The sequence below is a fragment of the Charadrius vociferus genome, unplaced genomic scaffold (assembly GCF_000708025.1).
Source record: "Charadrius vociferus isolate BGI_N301 unplaced genomic scaffold, ASM70802v2 scaffold1039, whole genome shotgun sequence".
Taxonomy (NCBI): domain Eukaryota; kingdom Metazoa; phylum Chordata; class Aves; order Charadriiformes; family Charadriidae; genus Charadrius; species Charadrius vociferus.
In genome coordinates, this window is record NW_009650167.1 from 412,382 (window position 1) to 430,746 (window position 18,365).

Below are 18,365 nucleotides of genomic sequence, written 5' to 3' on the forward strand. Positions count from 1 at the left end.
GGGAAGCTGTGGTTGGTAAGAAAGTGGGAATGATGAAAGAAAGCAAAGCTGCAGCCATTGCTGCTGCCGGCCGCGGTACGGGACACCATCTGCACGTCCCCTCTGCTGGGAAACACCCCGGCAGCACAGACCACCCAGAAAAAGCTTATTTTAGTAGTACCATAATAAAGATTAAAGCTTGTATCCCCCCAAAAGCCCTCCCCAGCCCTTCCTTTTATACCACGGTGAAACCCGCTCAGCGCAAGGAAAGGCAGCCCTTTCCCACAGCAGCCGTGCGGGGATGCTGTGGAAGTGCGCGAGGTTTCGTTAACACAACCCTGCTTAAGACTTCTGAATCCCTCCCTCCACCCCATCCCGTGAAACAAGAGACATCGCTTCGTTTTACCTTTAGCCCCGAGGTACTGATCAGCCTAGAAAGTGAAGGCTTTATTTATTATGTGCATTAAAAAATAGACCTCTCCTTTAAAAATCTGCGGGTCCCTTCCGCCTTAGAAAACCTATTTTTTAACAATCTGAATCTCACAATGCTCATTAGAGAAGCTCCTCTGGCCGGAGATGGATCGTAGCACAGTGATTCAGTTCCGCTGTTCTTTTGAGAGCCTCCAAGGAAAATTGCCGTGATTCATTCCCGTATTAAAGAGCTGAAGAACACACAGGTGAAGTATGACTTTCCGACAGGCATTGGAGACGCTGTGTCTGTACTCCTCACCGCCCCTGCAAGTGCTCCCACCACCTCTCCCAGTTAGCTTTGCCATTTTACTGGGACGCAGAAACTGTGGGTACCGCAGAGAGCGGCTGCGCTCTGCAGCATCCCTGCAGCATCCCTGCCCCGGCCCCGGACGCCTGGGAACCCGCAGGCAGGCACGGGGGGGCTCTGCTGCCCAAACCGCCCGGGGAAAGCAGGAACCTCCTGCCCTCGGGCTTCCGCAGGGTTGACTGGGCTGTAGCGACTGCAGCGGTTTGGGGATTTGCCCATACAGGAGAAGACAACATCTGTAATCGTTCTGTGATAAAATATAAATGTCTGCTCACACAAATTCTTACATTGATGTACAGAAACACACACAGTGTTTCACAGGTGAAGCGCACTCCACCTGTGCTTCAGCGCTCGTTTCCAAAGCATTTTTAGGGGCAGCTCAACAAGATATTCTTGACAGGGCACCTCCGTCCACTCCCGGCTACCTCCATCCAGAGACCAAGGTTGAAACTGAAGCCCTGGGACACCTGAAGTGACAGCCGTCCACCGTAGCTGAATAAACACGAAGTTTAGGAGGAAGGCGCTGCCAACATGATTTCAGAAGCTGTTTCTAGCTCTGGATAAAGTGAAGTTTTATAACTTTTTTTACAAAAACATTTGGTGACCTGTCTGGTGATCCGAGAAGGAGAATTTTCCTTCAATCTGTGGCATTTTAAAATTCTGTATTAGTCTATTGTCACCTAGTATAGACAGATGCCAACTACAACCAAAAAAATACACAAAACTTCAAGCTCTTTTTTGTTACAACTGCTGGGAGGTTGCCTACATGGCAACTGTTTAATTACTTGCTCTGTCATATTTACAACATCCAATTTTTCTTTGTGATTCACTCTTTAAGGCTGGCAGTAGAATGTGCAATTTTCTTAATAAAGCCAGGTAAACTTCAATTTGCTGTATAATACACACTGAAAACACCTACAAGTAGGGCCGCGCTCACTCTGCCTTCTCTGACCAACCGAAGGTGGAGTGTGAGTACGTGCTTTTGCCAAAAGAACAACCTTCAGAAAAAAAAAACCAACACAAATAATCCCAGCCCCAAAAGTCAACCTCCTCCTGCCTGCTTCATTCATGGATGTCACAATGCAGGTCTGACGCTTTAACTGTTCCCAGAATGATGGATGGTGACACCTCGGAATGAATAACACAGCGGGAGGCAGTCACTCAGAGCAGCAAAGACGTGGGGCTGCGCTGAAATATCTTGAGAAGCAGCAGGGATAGGAAAGGGAATATGCAAAGAAACAGATGTGGTGTTTTAACGAGGCTTTAGGGATCATCACCTAAAACACTGCTTGTACACCAATGATGCTCGAGTGTTCGTGACAGCCACCCTCGTGATGTGGCTGGCGTCGAGTTCCCAAAGTGGAAGTTATTAATCCCATCGGAAGGTCACAATGGGAAATTTCACCTTCCGCTAGTAATATGCTAAATGCTAGCTATTTAACGGCACTCGTTTTTTTTTTTTAAAAAAAGAACAAAATTGTTCCCTCATTGTCTTTTTTTTTTTTTTAGGGGGGGGGGGTTGGTTGGGTTGACTTCCTGTGCTCAGCAATGGCTGCTCACCCGCCTGCTTCGACGGCGATACATCCCCTGGATGAACCTCAGCCCTGTGACGCTGAGAATCAGGATGGCTTATGAGTGGGATGAATCAGGATGATCACGAGAAGAGGAAAAAAACCGCTTTTCCTTCCATGCTACCATCTGATTCGTTTTGTCAAAGCCCAGTCCAGCAGCCCGTGTTCGCAGAGCGGGCACAAGAGAGGCCACAAGTGACGCCACAAGTGACGATCCCAGAATCCCAAGCAGGAAGAAGAATTAAAAAAAAAAAAAAAAAAAGAAAAAAGTTGTGCGCTTCAGCCTCTATGGGCAAAGGCCTCGCGGTGGTCGGGGTGCTGCCTCTCCACTGGTGGACGTTACTTAAAAGTGGCGTTAAAGGCCCTGCCAATGATAAGTCTGCGCACTTCACTGGTGCCGGCCCCTATCTCGTAGAGCTTGGCATCACGCAGGAATCGCCCCATGGGATAGTCGTTGATGTAACCGTTCCCTCCTGCAATCAAAAAGAAGCCACAAGTCATTTCTCCTCTCTGATTTTAGGGGCTGAGGGTGGGACGGGACAGAGCAATGCTCTTGGCTCTCTCCACCACTCGCTCAAGGAAACACACGCCGCCAGTGACTTACCCAGACACTGAATCCCATCCAGAGCCACCTGCGTAGCGCACTCTGCTGAGTACAGGATCACTCCAGCGCAGTCCTAAAGGAGAGTCACAGTGACAGTCAGGAGAGGCGTCACCTGCCCGTCTCCAGTCCCCGCGTCGCTCTGACCTCCCCACCACTCCGCAAACACCCGCTAACAAGCCTGAGCTACTCCATCGCAAAGGCACAGGATCCATCCCCCCGCGAGCAAGAAGCTGCGGCAGTCTTTCTGTCACTACACAACACTTGTGTCAGGTCTGCAAAGGCCACAGCAAGACAGAAAAATAAAATAATAATAAAAAAAGAAGAGTGCACTGGGGGAGGTGGTCTCTCACAACTGCATGTCATCCCCACAGGAGACCGATGCGATTTGATTTGGGATGCAGGGCTCTGCGCTCCAACTGGGAAACTCAGTTCCCCTCCTTTGACAGAGGTGTGGCGACAGCGCCGGTTGTGGAGATGACACCTCGGAATGACGGCTACAGCCCCTCACAACAGCTAGGGTATTGTCTTTGGGCTTCCAATAAACACCTATTGATGCTGCCAAATCTGCCACCTTGTACAACCAGGCTTTCTTCTTCTTCGGGGGGGGGGAAAGAAAGCACTCAAGGCTGCGAGCGAGTAATTTCAACCCCCAGCGCAGAACCTCCACCCTGCTCAGGATCGGGGAGCAAAGGGAAAGGAACTGCCCCGGTGGCAGCGAGCTCACCTTCGCGTTGAAATGGCCCTGGTCGCAGGCCTTCGCCACGTTGTAGACGTACTGCCGACAGGCCATCAGCCGGGTGTACATATCAGCCATTTTGCCCTGCATGAGCTGCGCGGCACCCGAGACGAGAGAGACGTTAACAGGAGGGAGGGGAAGATCATTTTCTGCACGAGCACCCCTGCTCCAAACTATCTCAGGGAAACTAGGCAAGCGAGGGGCGGTGGATTCCGCAGATACGTATGGGGGAGCTGCAGGTCCTGTGGATTCGCAGACTGCCGCACATCAGCCGCAGTCCCTCCCCACCACCAGTGGCCTCAGGCAAACAGGCTCAGAGACCCTTTCACCTTCTCGCCACATCATTGCAGCAGGCAGCCCCAGCACAGGCTCCGGGCAACACAAAGACCTCCCACGATGGAGCTCCTCATCTTCTCGTTTTTCAAGAAAAAGAGCAAGATGACAAACATTTCCAATTCCCTTTCTGCCTCACCTGGAAGTGGCCAATTTTCTGTCCAAATGCTTCTCTCACGTGTAGGTATGGAATTGCGTGGTCAAGAACAGCTTGCATGAGCCTAAGAAAAGCACGGATATGCAGGAAAAGGAAAACAACAGAAATACTAATTAATAGTAACTAAACCTTGGAAGCACAATCTAAGGCAAAAGGGGTCTCGTACCTAAAATGATATGTTGCTGCCTTCCTCTAGCTCCACTCAAACAACACTGAGAACAGAATCCAAAGGTTCCAGTTTTCTCCCTAGTGCTCTACATACTGCTCATTTGGGACATCTTGCCGTAAGGTCTTACCTTCTTATTTCGGGTGACTGAGACGCAGTTGAAGAGCTTTCTTACAACTGTAACCAGGAGAGTTTGTGCTGCCTTGCACCTCCAGGGAGCACCAACTCAAGGAGCACTAACCAATACCGCAACAAAGTGCAGGCAAGAACAAGAAGGGCGAAACGTCCTCCTTCTGCTTTGTGGAAGATGGTCCTTCCACATGAGGATTAGTACAGAGAGACCACTCGGGAGGACAAAAGGACTGTAGGGTAAAAAATAATTACTGGGGAGCTTAAGGACTGAACAAATGAAGAACAAACCCTTTACCCAGTCCAGTGATCCTTCTGTGCGACAGCCTGGGCAGTGGTTTAGGTTGTAAGTAACCAGTAATGCAAATGAGCTGGTTATTCCCAGAGTAATACACACTGCAGGGATACACAGGCAAGCAATCGGGGACCAGGACAGATTTTCCATCTCTGGAAATGTTCACGTTAAGACTGATATTGTCAAAAGCATTCTCTGCTGGCTCTGTGCTACACCAGCAGGCAGAGATTAACAAACTTTCTCCCTGGCATTGCTTCTTCTATCCCTTGTCCCTCAGAGGGCGTTCCACATAGATGCTTTCAAACTGCAAAAAACTGCCCGAGGAGTGTAGAGGTGAGGAGAGCCGAAGGAGAAGGTGGAGCGGCCACAGAGCGAGCGGTGGCCGCGCAGAGTGCTGAGCTGAGCGCCCTCCGGCAGGAGTCCACCAGAGCAGCCCCGATGTAGCCAGAGAAGTCGGCAGCTACGGGATCCCCCCCTCTCCCACCTCCCCTGCGGCTTGCTTCCTTCCCACCGCTCTGGCCCAGCCACCTCCTCCTGGTCCCTCCTCTTCTCTCAGAAGCCGCTCCAGTATCCATCTCAGTTCTCCACACGAGATGCATCCCACTGGGAGCCGCGACCCCGGCTGGAGACCCGCTGGGCAAGGTGATCGTGAAGGATCCTTCCATAAAAGATGACAAACCCTTACCCCAGCGGCCCGCCAGACAGCACGAGTCTCTCCAGGTCCAATCCGCTCATCAGAACGTAGACTCCTTTGCTCAGCGTCCCCAAGACATTTTCAGCTGCAATCAGCAAAAGGAAGTGATTTAATTATGTGCAAAACTAAGATGCGCTGTTGCCTGAGGGCCTGTGTTCGCTGGGGAGAGGATTCAAGCTTTCAGTCCCATTCACCTTTCTCTCTGGCTCAAGACACAAACATTCAGGATGAGGTAGACAGGCGCTGAGCTTTGATACATATACTCCCTGCCCCTGAAATGTCTTTTCAATCCAGCAAAGCCAAAAAGGAAAAGGCAGTAAAGGGTTATAAAGTGCACGTACAATCGCTGCTATTGTCTCATCTATTTTCTAAAGAGTAAGGTGCTCTCCAGCGATCTTCCAGCTCGGCATGTGTACCAACAGGAACAGGAGACTGGGAGGACAAATTGGGAGCCCCCTTTACTGTCCCATTACTTTGTATCTAACCCAAACTGACAGCATTACCACCTGATGTCTACCGAGCGTGGGTTTGAAATGAATGCAGATGTTGGTCTGCTGTGCCTGGGTCACCTCGGAGCATCCCCAGCACGGGAGCTAAAGCTGAGGCGGGCAGGCAGCCCAAGCGCACCGCTCATCACACGCTGGGGTGAGGCGTATTACTCTTGTGAGACTGGAGAATACAGTCATTATCCGCCCTTCTGCGAGGGGGGCTCAACAGAACACTGCAGTTGTTATAAATAAACGTTTTCAAAAAGACAAGTATTATTTTTGTGAAAACAGAACGGGAAAATAGCCACATTAGATAATGGGCTGAGAAAAAACAGCAAGAAACGGTTTCACTTTCAGACAATCTAAAGCATGTGCTGATGTTAACAAGTAAAAAAAAAAAAAAAAGGACCAAAAAGCTCATCTCAGCAAGGCTGTACGCTTAAAAAATCACGAGAACTTAAAGCCTAACAACTGTGCTTTGTAGATGGACAGAGATTATCCACTGATCACACCGTATAGGAGAACTGACACGTACTTCAGGCTTTGATCACAAGAGATCCGAGAGGCATGATATGCAAAGTGAAAATGAGACAGGACTTGGACACACGCAGATACTCTCCAGAAATTAATAATCTGTTTTTCAGTGGCAGAAGTTCGTGCACTGCATTGTCTTCTGCTTATTGAAAAGTACATTGATGTCGCGCATGGAGAAATGCAGCCTCTGCAGGGCCATCACCGCGATATTGGAGCCAGAAAGAGGAAGAAGAAGAAGAATGAAGCTCGGCTTATAGAGAAAAAGCTCAAAAGCCCCACAGACAAGAAAGAAAAATACTAACAGTGAACATTACTTTGAAGAACAGAACACAAATGCCAGCATCACTAATAATAAAGAGACAAAGCTGTTCATGAGTGATGACATCTCACAGCTAAAAGAGGACTGAATAGCCTGAACGTTATCCTGTACGTCCAGGGAAAAGGGACAGATAGGTATGCGCTGAGCTGAAGGACACGCGTGACGACTGCACAAGGAGGGCAGATCTGCTGGCTGCATATCACAGCAAAGAAATAAAACGTTGGGGGTCTGAACCAACTTTGACCAACGCAACATGACCAAATGAATCCACGGACAACACTTCCTAGGAGAAAATCACCAGCCACTCAGTGGAGCATGGCTGACAGTGAAACCCATCCATTTTAAAGTGGATGGAATTGCAGTGCTAGAGGACATCTTGGTCTGAGAGAAAGATCCTGCAGACGTAGGAAACGGCATCAAACCGGTTCAGCTTCCAAGGCAGAAGATGAGAAGCAGCATTAATGGCCAGAGTGCAAAGTGTGTGAACTTTCAACACCGCAGTGATGTGCTTCTCCGAGTTATCAGAAAATGGAAATCCCGTTACCATGAGAACACGCCGTTCGGTACGGATGATTACCCGGGAGATGATCTGAAGACTGGGGCACTGGCCTTTCCGATTTCAGAGCAGAGGGATCCAAGGAAGTTAGAAATGTCAGATTTCAGCTGCAGCTCTTCCACTTACTGCAAAGCAGCTTTTGGTGGCACATGGGGAGCAGGAGAGTTACTTGCTTTGCAGATACACAATTAGGATTTTCATGAGTTCAGAGAGGGCATCTCCTCCACTTGCTATAACAGAGGCTGTAATTTTTCTATCAACAAAAATAGCCACTGGAGTAACAAAAATGGCCATTCCAGTAGCCCCTGCTGTACTAACTAACGAGGGAAAGCACGTCCATTTTCAGGCCCTGACCCCAAAAGAACTCAGAAATGTTACAAGCAAACCAGAAGTCTGTTGGATAGTATCCAGTGATTTTGGAGGACAAAAAATAAATTCAAGGCAAATAAGCTCTCCTATATACAAGATGGGGAGCTCTAACAGAAACAAACAAGTTTCTTTGGAAGCCTCACCCGGGCTGTGCAGAAGCAGTGGGTAAGAGTTGGGTCCAGGAGGGTAAAAGGGAGTGACCTAACGAGGGATGTGCTCACCCACTGCAATCCAGCAGATTGCACTTCCCCAGTTTCACCAGCTCTCTTGCGAGGCTGCCAAAGAGCAGATAACCATCTGCAAAGCCCTCTGGGTCACAGTCTGAACACGCATGTAATTAGCGATCCAATTTATCTGATCAAGAAGAGAGGAAACCAGCACACGCGTACTGCCGTGGTTCGAACACAGCTCACCGGGGATCTTGCAGTTTTCGAAGATCAGTTCACAGGTGTTGGACCCTCTCATTCCCAGCTTATCGAGCTTCTGGGCTGTGCTGAAACCTGGCGTTCCCTGCAAAGTCAAGACAGTAAAAATACATTTCAAATCTCAATTTTGACAGATGAAACAAAAATCACGAGACGTCTGCGAAGTTTCCCTGACCGCATGAACACACGCAGGGTGCCGGGAGGGAGTCAAAGTGAGCTGCCCACCCTGGGCACAAGAGCAGGCGTAAGTGCCAGCACAGAGAAAGCAAAGGAGCAGAGAAAATAGGCACACAGCGGGGGGGCACATGCGGACCCAGTGCGCCCATCTCCTAATGCACGTAAATATTAAATAAATAAATTATTTGGACAGCTGCCAACACTGACTCTCCTAAAGTGAGGGCTGCAAGCCTTGCCCGTAACCGAACTATTCTAATCACTAACTCAGGTTAAGGCCATCAGAAGGTTTACTGATCTCTGAGATTTTATATTTCCAGTACCATTTATTTTATAACAGCTTCCTGTCTTCCTTGTGGTGACAGAGATGTGTATAGCAGAGCCTCAAATAATTAAAAGGGAAGAAAAAACCCAATAGCTTCCTGTTTTCCAAGGGCTCCCTGTTGAACAGCCCGTTTCCGCTCCGTTTGGCCTGCTCTGCTTTGCATGCATGTTTGGGTCATTTCAGGATCGCAAAGGGACAGTGCAAGAAAACAGGGGAAAGACTTCAGTAGAGCTATTTTAATGTCTTGGCTTAAAAAAACCCCACATGGAGTTAGATAATGGGATCGTAGGACATATTTACTCTGACAATTTTTGGCAAAAAACAAGCCCTTTTGTATTAGAATCTTCTCCGTTCTCCCTACATTTCTAGCCCTAAAGACTGGTTACATGCTTGGATAGCAAACCCAGGAGTGCCCAGTCGACAGTGCAGTATGCCACATCACTGGGGCAGAGCACAAATCTCATGGGTTTGTAAAATTCAGGCAGGAAGTAGGGTTTTTTTGAGCAAGGGGCTGAGAGTTACAGAAAGAAAACTAGCTGGCTTCTAACCGAGCCAGCTAGGGTAAAGGAGTTAGCTTTAAAAACCACACTACAATAACCTTGTGAGAATTATTAAACCTACCTTCTCCACAATGAATGCAGTTATACCTCGGGAGGCTGGAACAGCATTAACATCAGTTTTAGCATAAACGATGAGAACGTCTGCATCTGGCCCATTGGTGATCCAAAACTTGTTCCCGTTCAAAACAAAGTAGTCTCCTAGAAGCAAAGAGCTGCCATCTGTTAGCTCACAACACAGCAACTACTATATCCTCACTCCATTTATTTCAAAACAAGCTTCCAAGGATGCTCTTTAAGACACACATGTGCCCCATCATGCACAAATCCTTCCCAAGTTCAAGAAAACTCATTTCCTTAATTTCTGGAGTCCACAGACAGTTTAACAAACGTCTGACAAACTAAGGCACCTACCACTGGTTCCATCATACCACCAACCTCCACCACCACAGTCAGAAGTCCACTTTTAGACCTTCGCCCATCCACCTTGTGCCTCCTCTACCTGTGTCTATCACATGATGAACCTCCTGGGAAGCAGCACACACCTGCAAAGGTGGCCTGGTGTACCCAAGACTAAGCAGCGTATCTCAGTGGTGTTGGGGAGGTTAGTCTAAGTTTACAGGAGACATTATTTACACCAGTTATCTATCCAGGTAGGACATGACAGGCTTTACCTTTCTTATCTGCTTTCAGCTTCATGGACACAACATCAGACCCAGCATTGGGTTCGCTCATTGCTAAGGCTCCGATGTGCTCCCCGCTGATTAGCTGGAAGAAAAGGCAAATTTAAGAAAGGGAGGAAGAATAGTAGCATTGTTTCTGTTCCCTCTTTAGATTGACTCCTTCCCCCCCCCCCGCCGCCCTGCACTGAATCTCCACAGTAGTTGTTCTATGCAAGAACCCCAAACGAGAGTGGCCGCTCCTGGCAGAGTCCTAGCGGGGAGCTCCCTTGTGCCGCTGTGCTGAGGGAACAGGACCAAAGCACAGTGGGATGAGGAGGATGACTCAACTCGTGTCTGAGTTTGACGAGTACAGCCCTGCTTATAAAACACCACCTCCAGGAAGGTGCCAAAAGAACCACGCAGGCAGCCATATGCCTTTCCCAAGCTCCTTGTTCTGCACTTTACGACTGCCCTTTTACATAAACAAGAGTTGTTAAACACAAAAGGCCAATGAGGGGCATGAAAAGAGATTGCGGAGTTCTTAGGAATGTTCTCCTAGCCTGGTCCCCCCACACCCGCACTACAATAGCAGATGGACACCCCCCTTCTGTGCCTGCTCATACCAGGCTCTGGCATAGCTGTTGCTTCCTCTTCACTGGTCCTTTCATCCTGCCCTTTTCTCCTTGCCTTTTTTTTTTTTATTCCCTGTGTACTTTTATCTGTCTTCTCCTTTTGATCTCTCATTTTTTTAAAAAACAGACTGAATGCTTAAGATATATGTTCAACCAATTCAAGCCACCAGTGTGTTTCTACAGAAGTCTTCATGATCCGCTCAAAACTACTTAAATACCATTAAGTACTCTGTCACAAACCAAGACGAGTAAGAACTAAAGGGATCACACATCTCATGGAAAAGGCAGCGAATGAGGGCATTAAAATACACCTGAGTGGCAATGAGGACAATTCAGGGTTACATATTAGCAGGCTGCACAACGCTTTGAGGAAGTGACACTGTACTTTGCATGTGGTTTAAATCAAGTTTCTTGCGCTGATAATTTCACTGATAGTGTCGGTAGCTGGGATTCAATGCACTAGTTAAGTTTTTCCATGCATTTAAATACTGCAATCTGTTTAACATGCTTTTGAGTCACAAACATCAATGCCCCAAATGATGAAATCTCACACGTGGTTAACTAGCATAGGCAAACCAAGCGTTCGGGCAGTGAGGAATGGAGAACATAAAACAGGAAAGCTGTGACTTTCATTCAGAAATCTATAAATGATTTGGGAACTCGGAAGATTATCATCCAGTGTCACCGCAAAGCCTCATTTAGGAACACCGCTCCAGAGCTGGACTATGCTGCCTACAGACACTGACCTCGGCACAGGCTGAGGTCAATATGAATGACAAAAATGTACAAGCTAGAGAAGAGCAAGTTTGGCAAATACAATATTTCCTAAAGGTTGGGTCACTGAAATTGGCTAGCGCTTAAAATGCTACACACCGTGAGAGACACTCATCCTTGCACGCAGCCAAAACCCAAATGCTTTCCAGTTTCCCCCTCTTCCAGCCACGTACCTTGGGCAAGTACTTGTTTTTCTGGGCCTCGTTGCCGTTACGCACCAGCTGGTTGATACAAAGGTTTGAGTGGGCACCGTAACTAAGCCCAACAGCCGCTGACGCACGAGAAATTTCCTCCATCACCAGCACGTGGTCCAGATACCCCAAAGCAGATCCACCATATTCCGCTGAAAAGAGAAGCGAAACCTCACGTGAACCACCATGGAGTACATCACACAAACACACAAGGTCCCAGGGTCGGGCTCAGTCTTGAATGAGATCCAAGACACTCACAAGAAAGCTTCTGGTTTTGACTGACTCTGTCCCTGAGCTGGGCACCCCTGGCCTTCCCCATCCTCTCCAAATTTCGGTTTTCTTAACTTAAAGGCACAGTGATATTACTTCTTCAGCGTAATCAATTACTTATTTGTACAGCATAGTTTTATACATATAACATGCATAAGGATACATCTAAAACACGGTACTGACACTTGCAAAATAGTGAGTCCTTCTTCTCAAGCATCCTTAAGTGCAACCTTAATATTAACAAGAAGATTAAATCACAAAGGGGCACCCTGTGTTAGGCGCGAGGACAAAGGAACACAGGCAAAGTTTGTAAAGTCCACATGTGTTTGTCAGAGCAAGGACCCCTAAACAAGTGAGGAATCCTCAAACTGCTCAAAAAGTGGGGCACTAGGGACCTTTCTAAGCCCACAAATGAGCAGGAGACCAGCAGTTTGATGGGTGGCCGAATCAGAATAAGAATGATCCATAAATGTAAGTGCTGTAATTCACCAGTGGTGAGAGTGTGGATTTCAGGAGAAGATGAAGTGAGAGAGAGCAGCACGATCATCATAACTGGGAATCTAGCTAGGCACCCTGAGCTGAGTCTAAAACCGGTGGCAAAGATGAAAGGCACACGGTAGAACAGGGAGAGAGAAGGCAGGAAAAAGAGAAAGCTGAGAAATGCATAATGGCCCTCACCGGCTGACAGCCTACATGTATACATAAAAACATACGTATACGTACACACACATTTATATACACACAAATACAGTCACATCCCAATGTAAAAGCTTTGCTCTACAGGCAAGAAGCAAGTGATTGTGCTGCTAAGAGAAGAACTCAAACAGGAGGACATAAACACCGCAAAGCAGTCGGGGAGGTAATCCGGAAGCACTTACTCATCGTCAACGTGAATGCTGTAAGCAAGCAGCAACGACGGTAACAGCAAATACGTTTGTACACTCAGAGCGGCCAAAGAGCCGAGTGCACTGCATAACCTGGGCTCGAAGAGGGCTCCTGCCCCTAACCCATCAAATTAACACAATAGCCACTGGCATTATGCGCAGCCTTTCCTCCCACGTCACTCATTCTGACTCCTGTCCCTGTCCGCAGGGCTCTTTACCCTCTGCAACCACCTCTCTCTATACCACAAATCAGTGTGGGGTTTTACTATCAATAGCCTAAAACACAGGTTTAACAATTTCTCATCTATGCCCAAACAAGAGAGGTTTCTGTTCATTCCTATAGAGTGGATACGTTTGGTGCTTTGCGTCAGGAACAGAAAGGTAACGGGCTGCTATAAGCAGTACTGGCCCACGATCGCTTTGTACTGCAAGAGAAAATAACCCTGCCAGACAGCTTCACATACAATACAAACCATAGTCTGATTTAGAATGATGTTGCCCTTTCAAAATTACTCTTTATATATGACATGCCTCTATTATCATTCCATGGTAGCTACATATTTGCATTTCTTAACTTAGCTCTTTACAAAATAAAGGAAAATTACATCAAAGCAACATAGTTTTCTTGTTTTAAGAAGAAAACAAAAGGCACTGTTATTTCAATGCTCCCTTAATAGACTTGATCCACTGGTGCCCAAACACGCCATTTAATCAAGCATATGCCCTCATAAGATTTCACATTGCCTTCACATCCGAAATCCCAGTCTCCACCTCCTACAACAAAACCACCGCCAATAAAGAAAGTGCACACAACTATACAATCAAAAATAAGGCAAAAAAATCTGGGCATAGGAGGGTTTTAGAGGTAAATCTTCACGGAAACCAAAAAGGACAGGACTCATGAGGGGACGGCTTATTTATAGTGTGGGAAACTGCTGTAAGCCTCAGGCACAACATCAAAGAAGAAAGAAGGTAAGAGTGAGAAAAAACAGGAGCAGCAGTAAATTGGGAAGAGTAAAGAGAAAGAAAGCAGAAATACCGACTCTTTCAAGCAGACTCAGCGCCACTGAAAGAAACGCGGAGGCATTATTTCGAGGCATTGCTATTCAGCGCGCTTCTGCAGAAGCCTTTGCACAGGCACATGCAACACAGACTTTACGATGGGGACATAAAGGCCCCATTGGCTGCTTTTCTCCACTAAGGGCTTCTCCTCATTACACTGCGTTAGCGCATTCAGCACGCCCATAGCGGCCTCAGTAATCTATAACATTAATCAAAACACTTTTCAACTAACCTGGACAAGGCTGAATAAGATTTACCCTGATTTTTTCTGACTGGTTGGATGTGGTCAGCTCTCCATTAGTTATCACAGCTTTTCAGAGCACTGTTTTATACCCTTTAACTTCTCCTATTAGAGATGGACGTTTGTTCTAGGATACTTTTATCTATAGCTCTCATTCTTCAGAACTTGCAGCAAACACCTCATATTAGGGAAGCACAAACATGTTTGAGTTGCGTGTGTTACACCTGGAGAAACCGTTTCTGCACAGTATGTTTAAGCTGTAAAAGGCGATTTGTAATTGTCCAGAAGTCTAACAAGGAAAAAGGATGCTGAGTCAGTGAAGAATAACAAAAGTTGCGAAAGAGCTTTTAAAAAACATGAAGATAGGAGCTTCTGGGCAAAATGTATGTCACATCACAGACAAGGTTGTTATGAACTGGAAAGCATGGGTTTAAGAAGTCTCTCTTTTGTTTGAGGAATCACCCAGCTGAAGGTAAAAGATGGGAACAGACTTACCAGGAGCCGTGATCCCCAGAACTCCCAATTCCCCGAGTTTCTTCCAAAACTCCTACAGATACAGAACAAGCAATCAGTCCAGACTCGCAGGCGGGGCACCAGCGTGAGAAGTCTTCCCAGGACACATCAACTTCCCTTATTCTTGTGATATCTCAGAGATAAATACACCAATACCTATTCCTCCTGCAGCAGCAGCAGCTCCATCCTTTGGACTAAGAACCCAGACAGACTTAAGGACATCAGTTATGCTACACACGGGAGCAGCCTGTTGAATTCAGTGAAAATTCACAACCTAAGTTTAATTCTGGAAGGACAGGGCCTAAGATTTACCTCAATGCCCAATTTAAGGAGACATTTTTATGACTTAAAACCTCCCATTAATTTAAAAAACTGCACTTCTAGGCTTTCATATACTATCTCTTCCTAAGGATTATTTAGGGTGTTACGACTTTAATTTATGCTTGGTTTTGACCTCGCACAGCCTTGTCCCTGTGCTCTGGCAGCACTGTGGAGGCCTGGCAGGCTGGGGCTGCCGCAGACAGCAGTCGGCATAAGCTATCCATGACCGAACCCTGGAACTGGTAAGTAAAGCCCAGGAAGCCTCCTTGGGAGGGATTAAAAAAAAGGGAACCTTACAGCTGGGGCAGACAGAGGTGCTGCCCACCTCACAGGCAGCACTAGAAAAGTTATAAAGGTGACAACAGAGAACTTGTGAACACTTTGGACTTGAGAAGCTGAAGGAGCTGAATCCTCAGGCGCCGCTCACGTACGTAACCTGTAGGTTTTTAAGACTGCCAGGACACCAGACACGTGGGGACAGGACAGCATTGCTGAGCTTTGCACAGCGGGACACGCAGGCTACAAAGTTCATCTGCCAGAGGACAAGCTGTTCTCCCCGACCCGACTCCTCCGTTTGCCTGTTACCCAGATTTGTCACCTTGGCAGTGCCACCGCTCAAGTGACAGCCACGTGATTCGAGGCACAGGGCTGTGGCTGGCTCGAGACATACCCATCAGCTGTGCCCAGCACACGGCATCACAGGGCAAGAGGGAAGGCATGACATAACGCAGTAGCAAAGGATGTCACCCACGAGGGACACACACACGCCAGAGAGGGCAGCTCTTTGCTGCCGCTTCAGCCTGCAGCCTCTCCTACACCCCGAGGGACACACAGGTGAACGCTTGTCACACAGCCTCAGTGTCCACCAATAAGATAATTATCAGTGAATAGGCTCCAGAGACTTCCAAAAGTGTTATTCAATAGCTCTGGATGACATCTGGTGCGCCAGACTAAATTTATATACTTAACTTCAAAGCTGCGCATATATCCCTGAAAATGTCAACATCAGAGCTCTGGGAAATCCTAGCAGATGTTCTGAGCTTTTTAAGTCCTGTGGAGCTTATGAAAACCAATAGTTATATCTCTCTTTTTCATCAATCAAACTATCCCGTTGCACAGAATTTGTTGTTTTTATTAGGAAGGCAAGTTCCAGCTCGACAGTCAAACCGCCCTATATTTCAGCATTTGTACACAACATTTTCACAACAAATTTGAGAGGAAACTCAGATGTCCAAGAGAGTGTCCTAGCTAGGAGAATGCAAAGCATGTATCAGAGGAGGAGTCTGAACAGAGCCAAGCAGAAATACCACCGTGAGAATCCAAACAAGACCATTATAAATTTTATTTTTTTTTTTAATTGCCTGCTGGCTGGGTTCTGCCCCAGGTTGCTGAAAGTTGTTAAGAAAAGATAAAACAGGAAATGAAAAAATTGTTTTCTCTATGGCTTTCAAGTTTGAAAAGTTAATGCATATGTTCCAGTGGTGTGGACTGGGATTCTTCGTCCGGACTAACATACAGATCAAAGCACAGAGAGGCTTTCACTACCATCTATTTTAAATGCACACATGAAATACTTGCCCGCATGTCTTTGAATTCGTTTTCCTGGTCAATCTGTTGGGCCTTCGGAGCCAAATGCTCTTGACAGAACTTTGTCATGGTCTGTCTAAGCTGGGGAAAGAGATGAGGAGAAACACATACGTTACATCTCATCAATATACGATCATGTGCTTCCCTAGGGTACTGTCCGGCGACTCCAGGATCCCAAACCCAGAAGCACAAGGCCATAAGGAAATTGAGGTCTCGGGTTACTGGCTGAAAGACCATATGAAAGGCCCTTTAGTCTTTTAAACAGAAGACACTGACGTACTTAAGTTCCTCTCAGCATTAAACCTCAACAATCTTATCCCAACACGAGAGAATGTTACTTAACTACTGCCTGTACTGGGGCTTCAGGGGATGTTTTTGGGCAGGAAACTTTGAGAGCTGATGAACAGAGCTTATGATGTATTATCCCCATCCAGAACCTGCTTACGGTTTCATTTAATTATACACAGATGCCTGTAATAAGCACGCATACTAATTAAAACACGTTAGTGTACCAAACTGGAACTACATTAGCTATCCTACTGTTTTCTTCAGAAGGGAAATCTGATAAAGTCAGGTATGCTTCCCGTTCCAAGCGTTAAAAATCTCAAAATCTTTTTCTAAATTTTAAAATCTGAATACTTACATATATGTATTCTGCAGAAGCCTACATGCATACCAAGAAAATACATACAATATCTTAAGTGTTTTTAATATGATGATTTTAAAACTTTGTCTAGCTATTGTGGTAGTGCTTAATAATATCATTTTTCCTTTTGGTTCTTTATTCCTACAAATTAATGCTGGTGAAGGAACAGTCTTAGAGACTGAAAGCCTCTGCTGTGTAATCAGAACCTGTAGAAGGGGCAGAAGCAACAAATCAAAACACAGCCAGGCTTCTCTGCCCGTCTCTCAACCCCACAACCAAAGCAGCCTCTTTTTTACAATTAAAAAGATAGGCTAGTTTCCATGACTACACAAACCCTGGATCACCAAACAGGTGGATCACCAAACAGGTTTCCAGCCTGTTGGGTTTTTTTAAATTTTTTAAACATTAGCTATGTTTCCATTGTTACCAACTTGACAGCAGGAAACTTGAGCATAAAGCTTAAAAGAAAAAAAAGCTTAAAATCATAATAATAATAAAAAAATCTTGTAATCAGTTAGAGACTGAGGGATAGATTCAGACAGACATCCCTGAGACGCCAAGGCAGTTTGTAAGCTAGAGTGCTCTTAATTCACAGCTTCACTGGCTTTACTGAAGATTTAAATCTGATGTTTTTTTCAGCTTTCCTACCAGACTGATACGACCTACATGAATATCTTCCTCCTTTTACACCTGCTGAATGTAGAAACAAAAGAAACACCATGGACATCAAGAAATGAAGAAATTTTTCCTAATATCCAACCTAAACCTCCCCTGGCACAACTGAAGCCGTTGTTTTATCACCTGTTCCTTGGGAGAAGAGGCCAACCTCGCCCTCGCTACCCCCTCCTTTCAGGGAGCTGTAGAGAGCGAGAAGGTCTCCCCTCAGCCTCCTCTTCTCCAGGCTGAACACCCCCAGGTCCCTCAGCCGCTCCTCATCAGATGTGTGCTCCAGACCCCTCACAGCTCCGTTGCCCTTCTCTGGACACGCTCCAACACCTCAAAGTCTACCTTGTCATGAGGGGCCAAAACTGAACACAGTACTTGAGGTGGGGCCTCACCAGGGCCAATCACTGTCCCAGTCCTGCTGGCCACACTGTTCCTGATACAGGCCAGGATGCTGCTGGCCTCCTTGGCCACCCAGGCACACCGCTGGATCATTCAGCCATCTGTCGACCAACAGTCAGTCCTTTTCATCCATCCTGCCCATTGGGCAAGAGAACAAGCTGGAAGAGTTACACTTTTGAGACGATTTGACAAGACCCAATTAATTCGTTTCTTTGGCGATCATGTTTCTGATCAAACAGGCCCAACGGGAACGTAGCAGACTTTTTATTTGGGTTGGGGGTTGTTTTTTTGGGTTGGGTTTGTTTTTTTTTTTGTTTTTTTTTTGGCG

General features: G+C 46.6%; 1 protein-coding gene across 1 annotated transcript; it reads right to left on the reverse strand.

Moving 5' to 3' along the window:
- Positions 1–2,590: 2,590 nt before the first annotated feature.
- IVD (isovaleryl-CoA dehydrogenase) lies at positions 2,591–16,404 on the reverse strand. The gene is made up of 11 exons (XM_009892425.1): positions 16,318–16,404; positions 14,401–14,452; positions 11,431–11,600; positions 9,864–9,957; positions 9,254–9,390; positions 8,122–8,218; positions 5,434–5,527; positions 4,141–4,222; positions 3,657–3,761; positions 2,933–3,005; positions 2,591–2,801 (listed from the first exon to the last, which is right to left on the reverse strand). Exons 1-11 carry the CDS (start codon positions 16,393–16,395, stop codon positions 2,668–2,670), a joined length of 1,116 nt encoding a protein of 371 aa, XP_009890727.1. The 5' UTR covers positions 16,396–16,404; the 3' UTR covers positions 2,591–2,667.
- Positions 16,405–18,365: the final 1,961 nt, after the last annotated feature.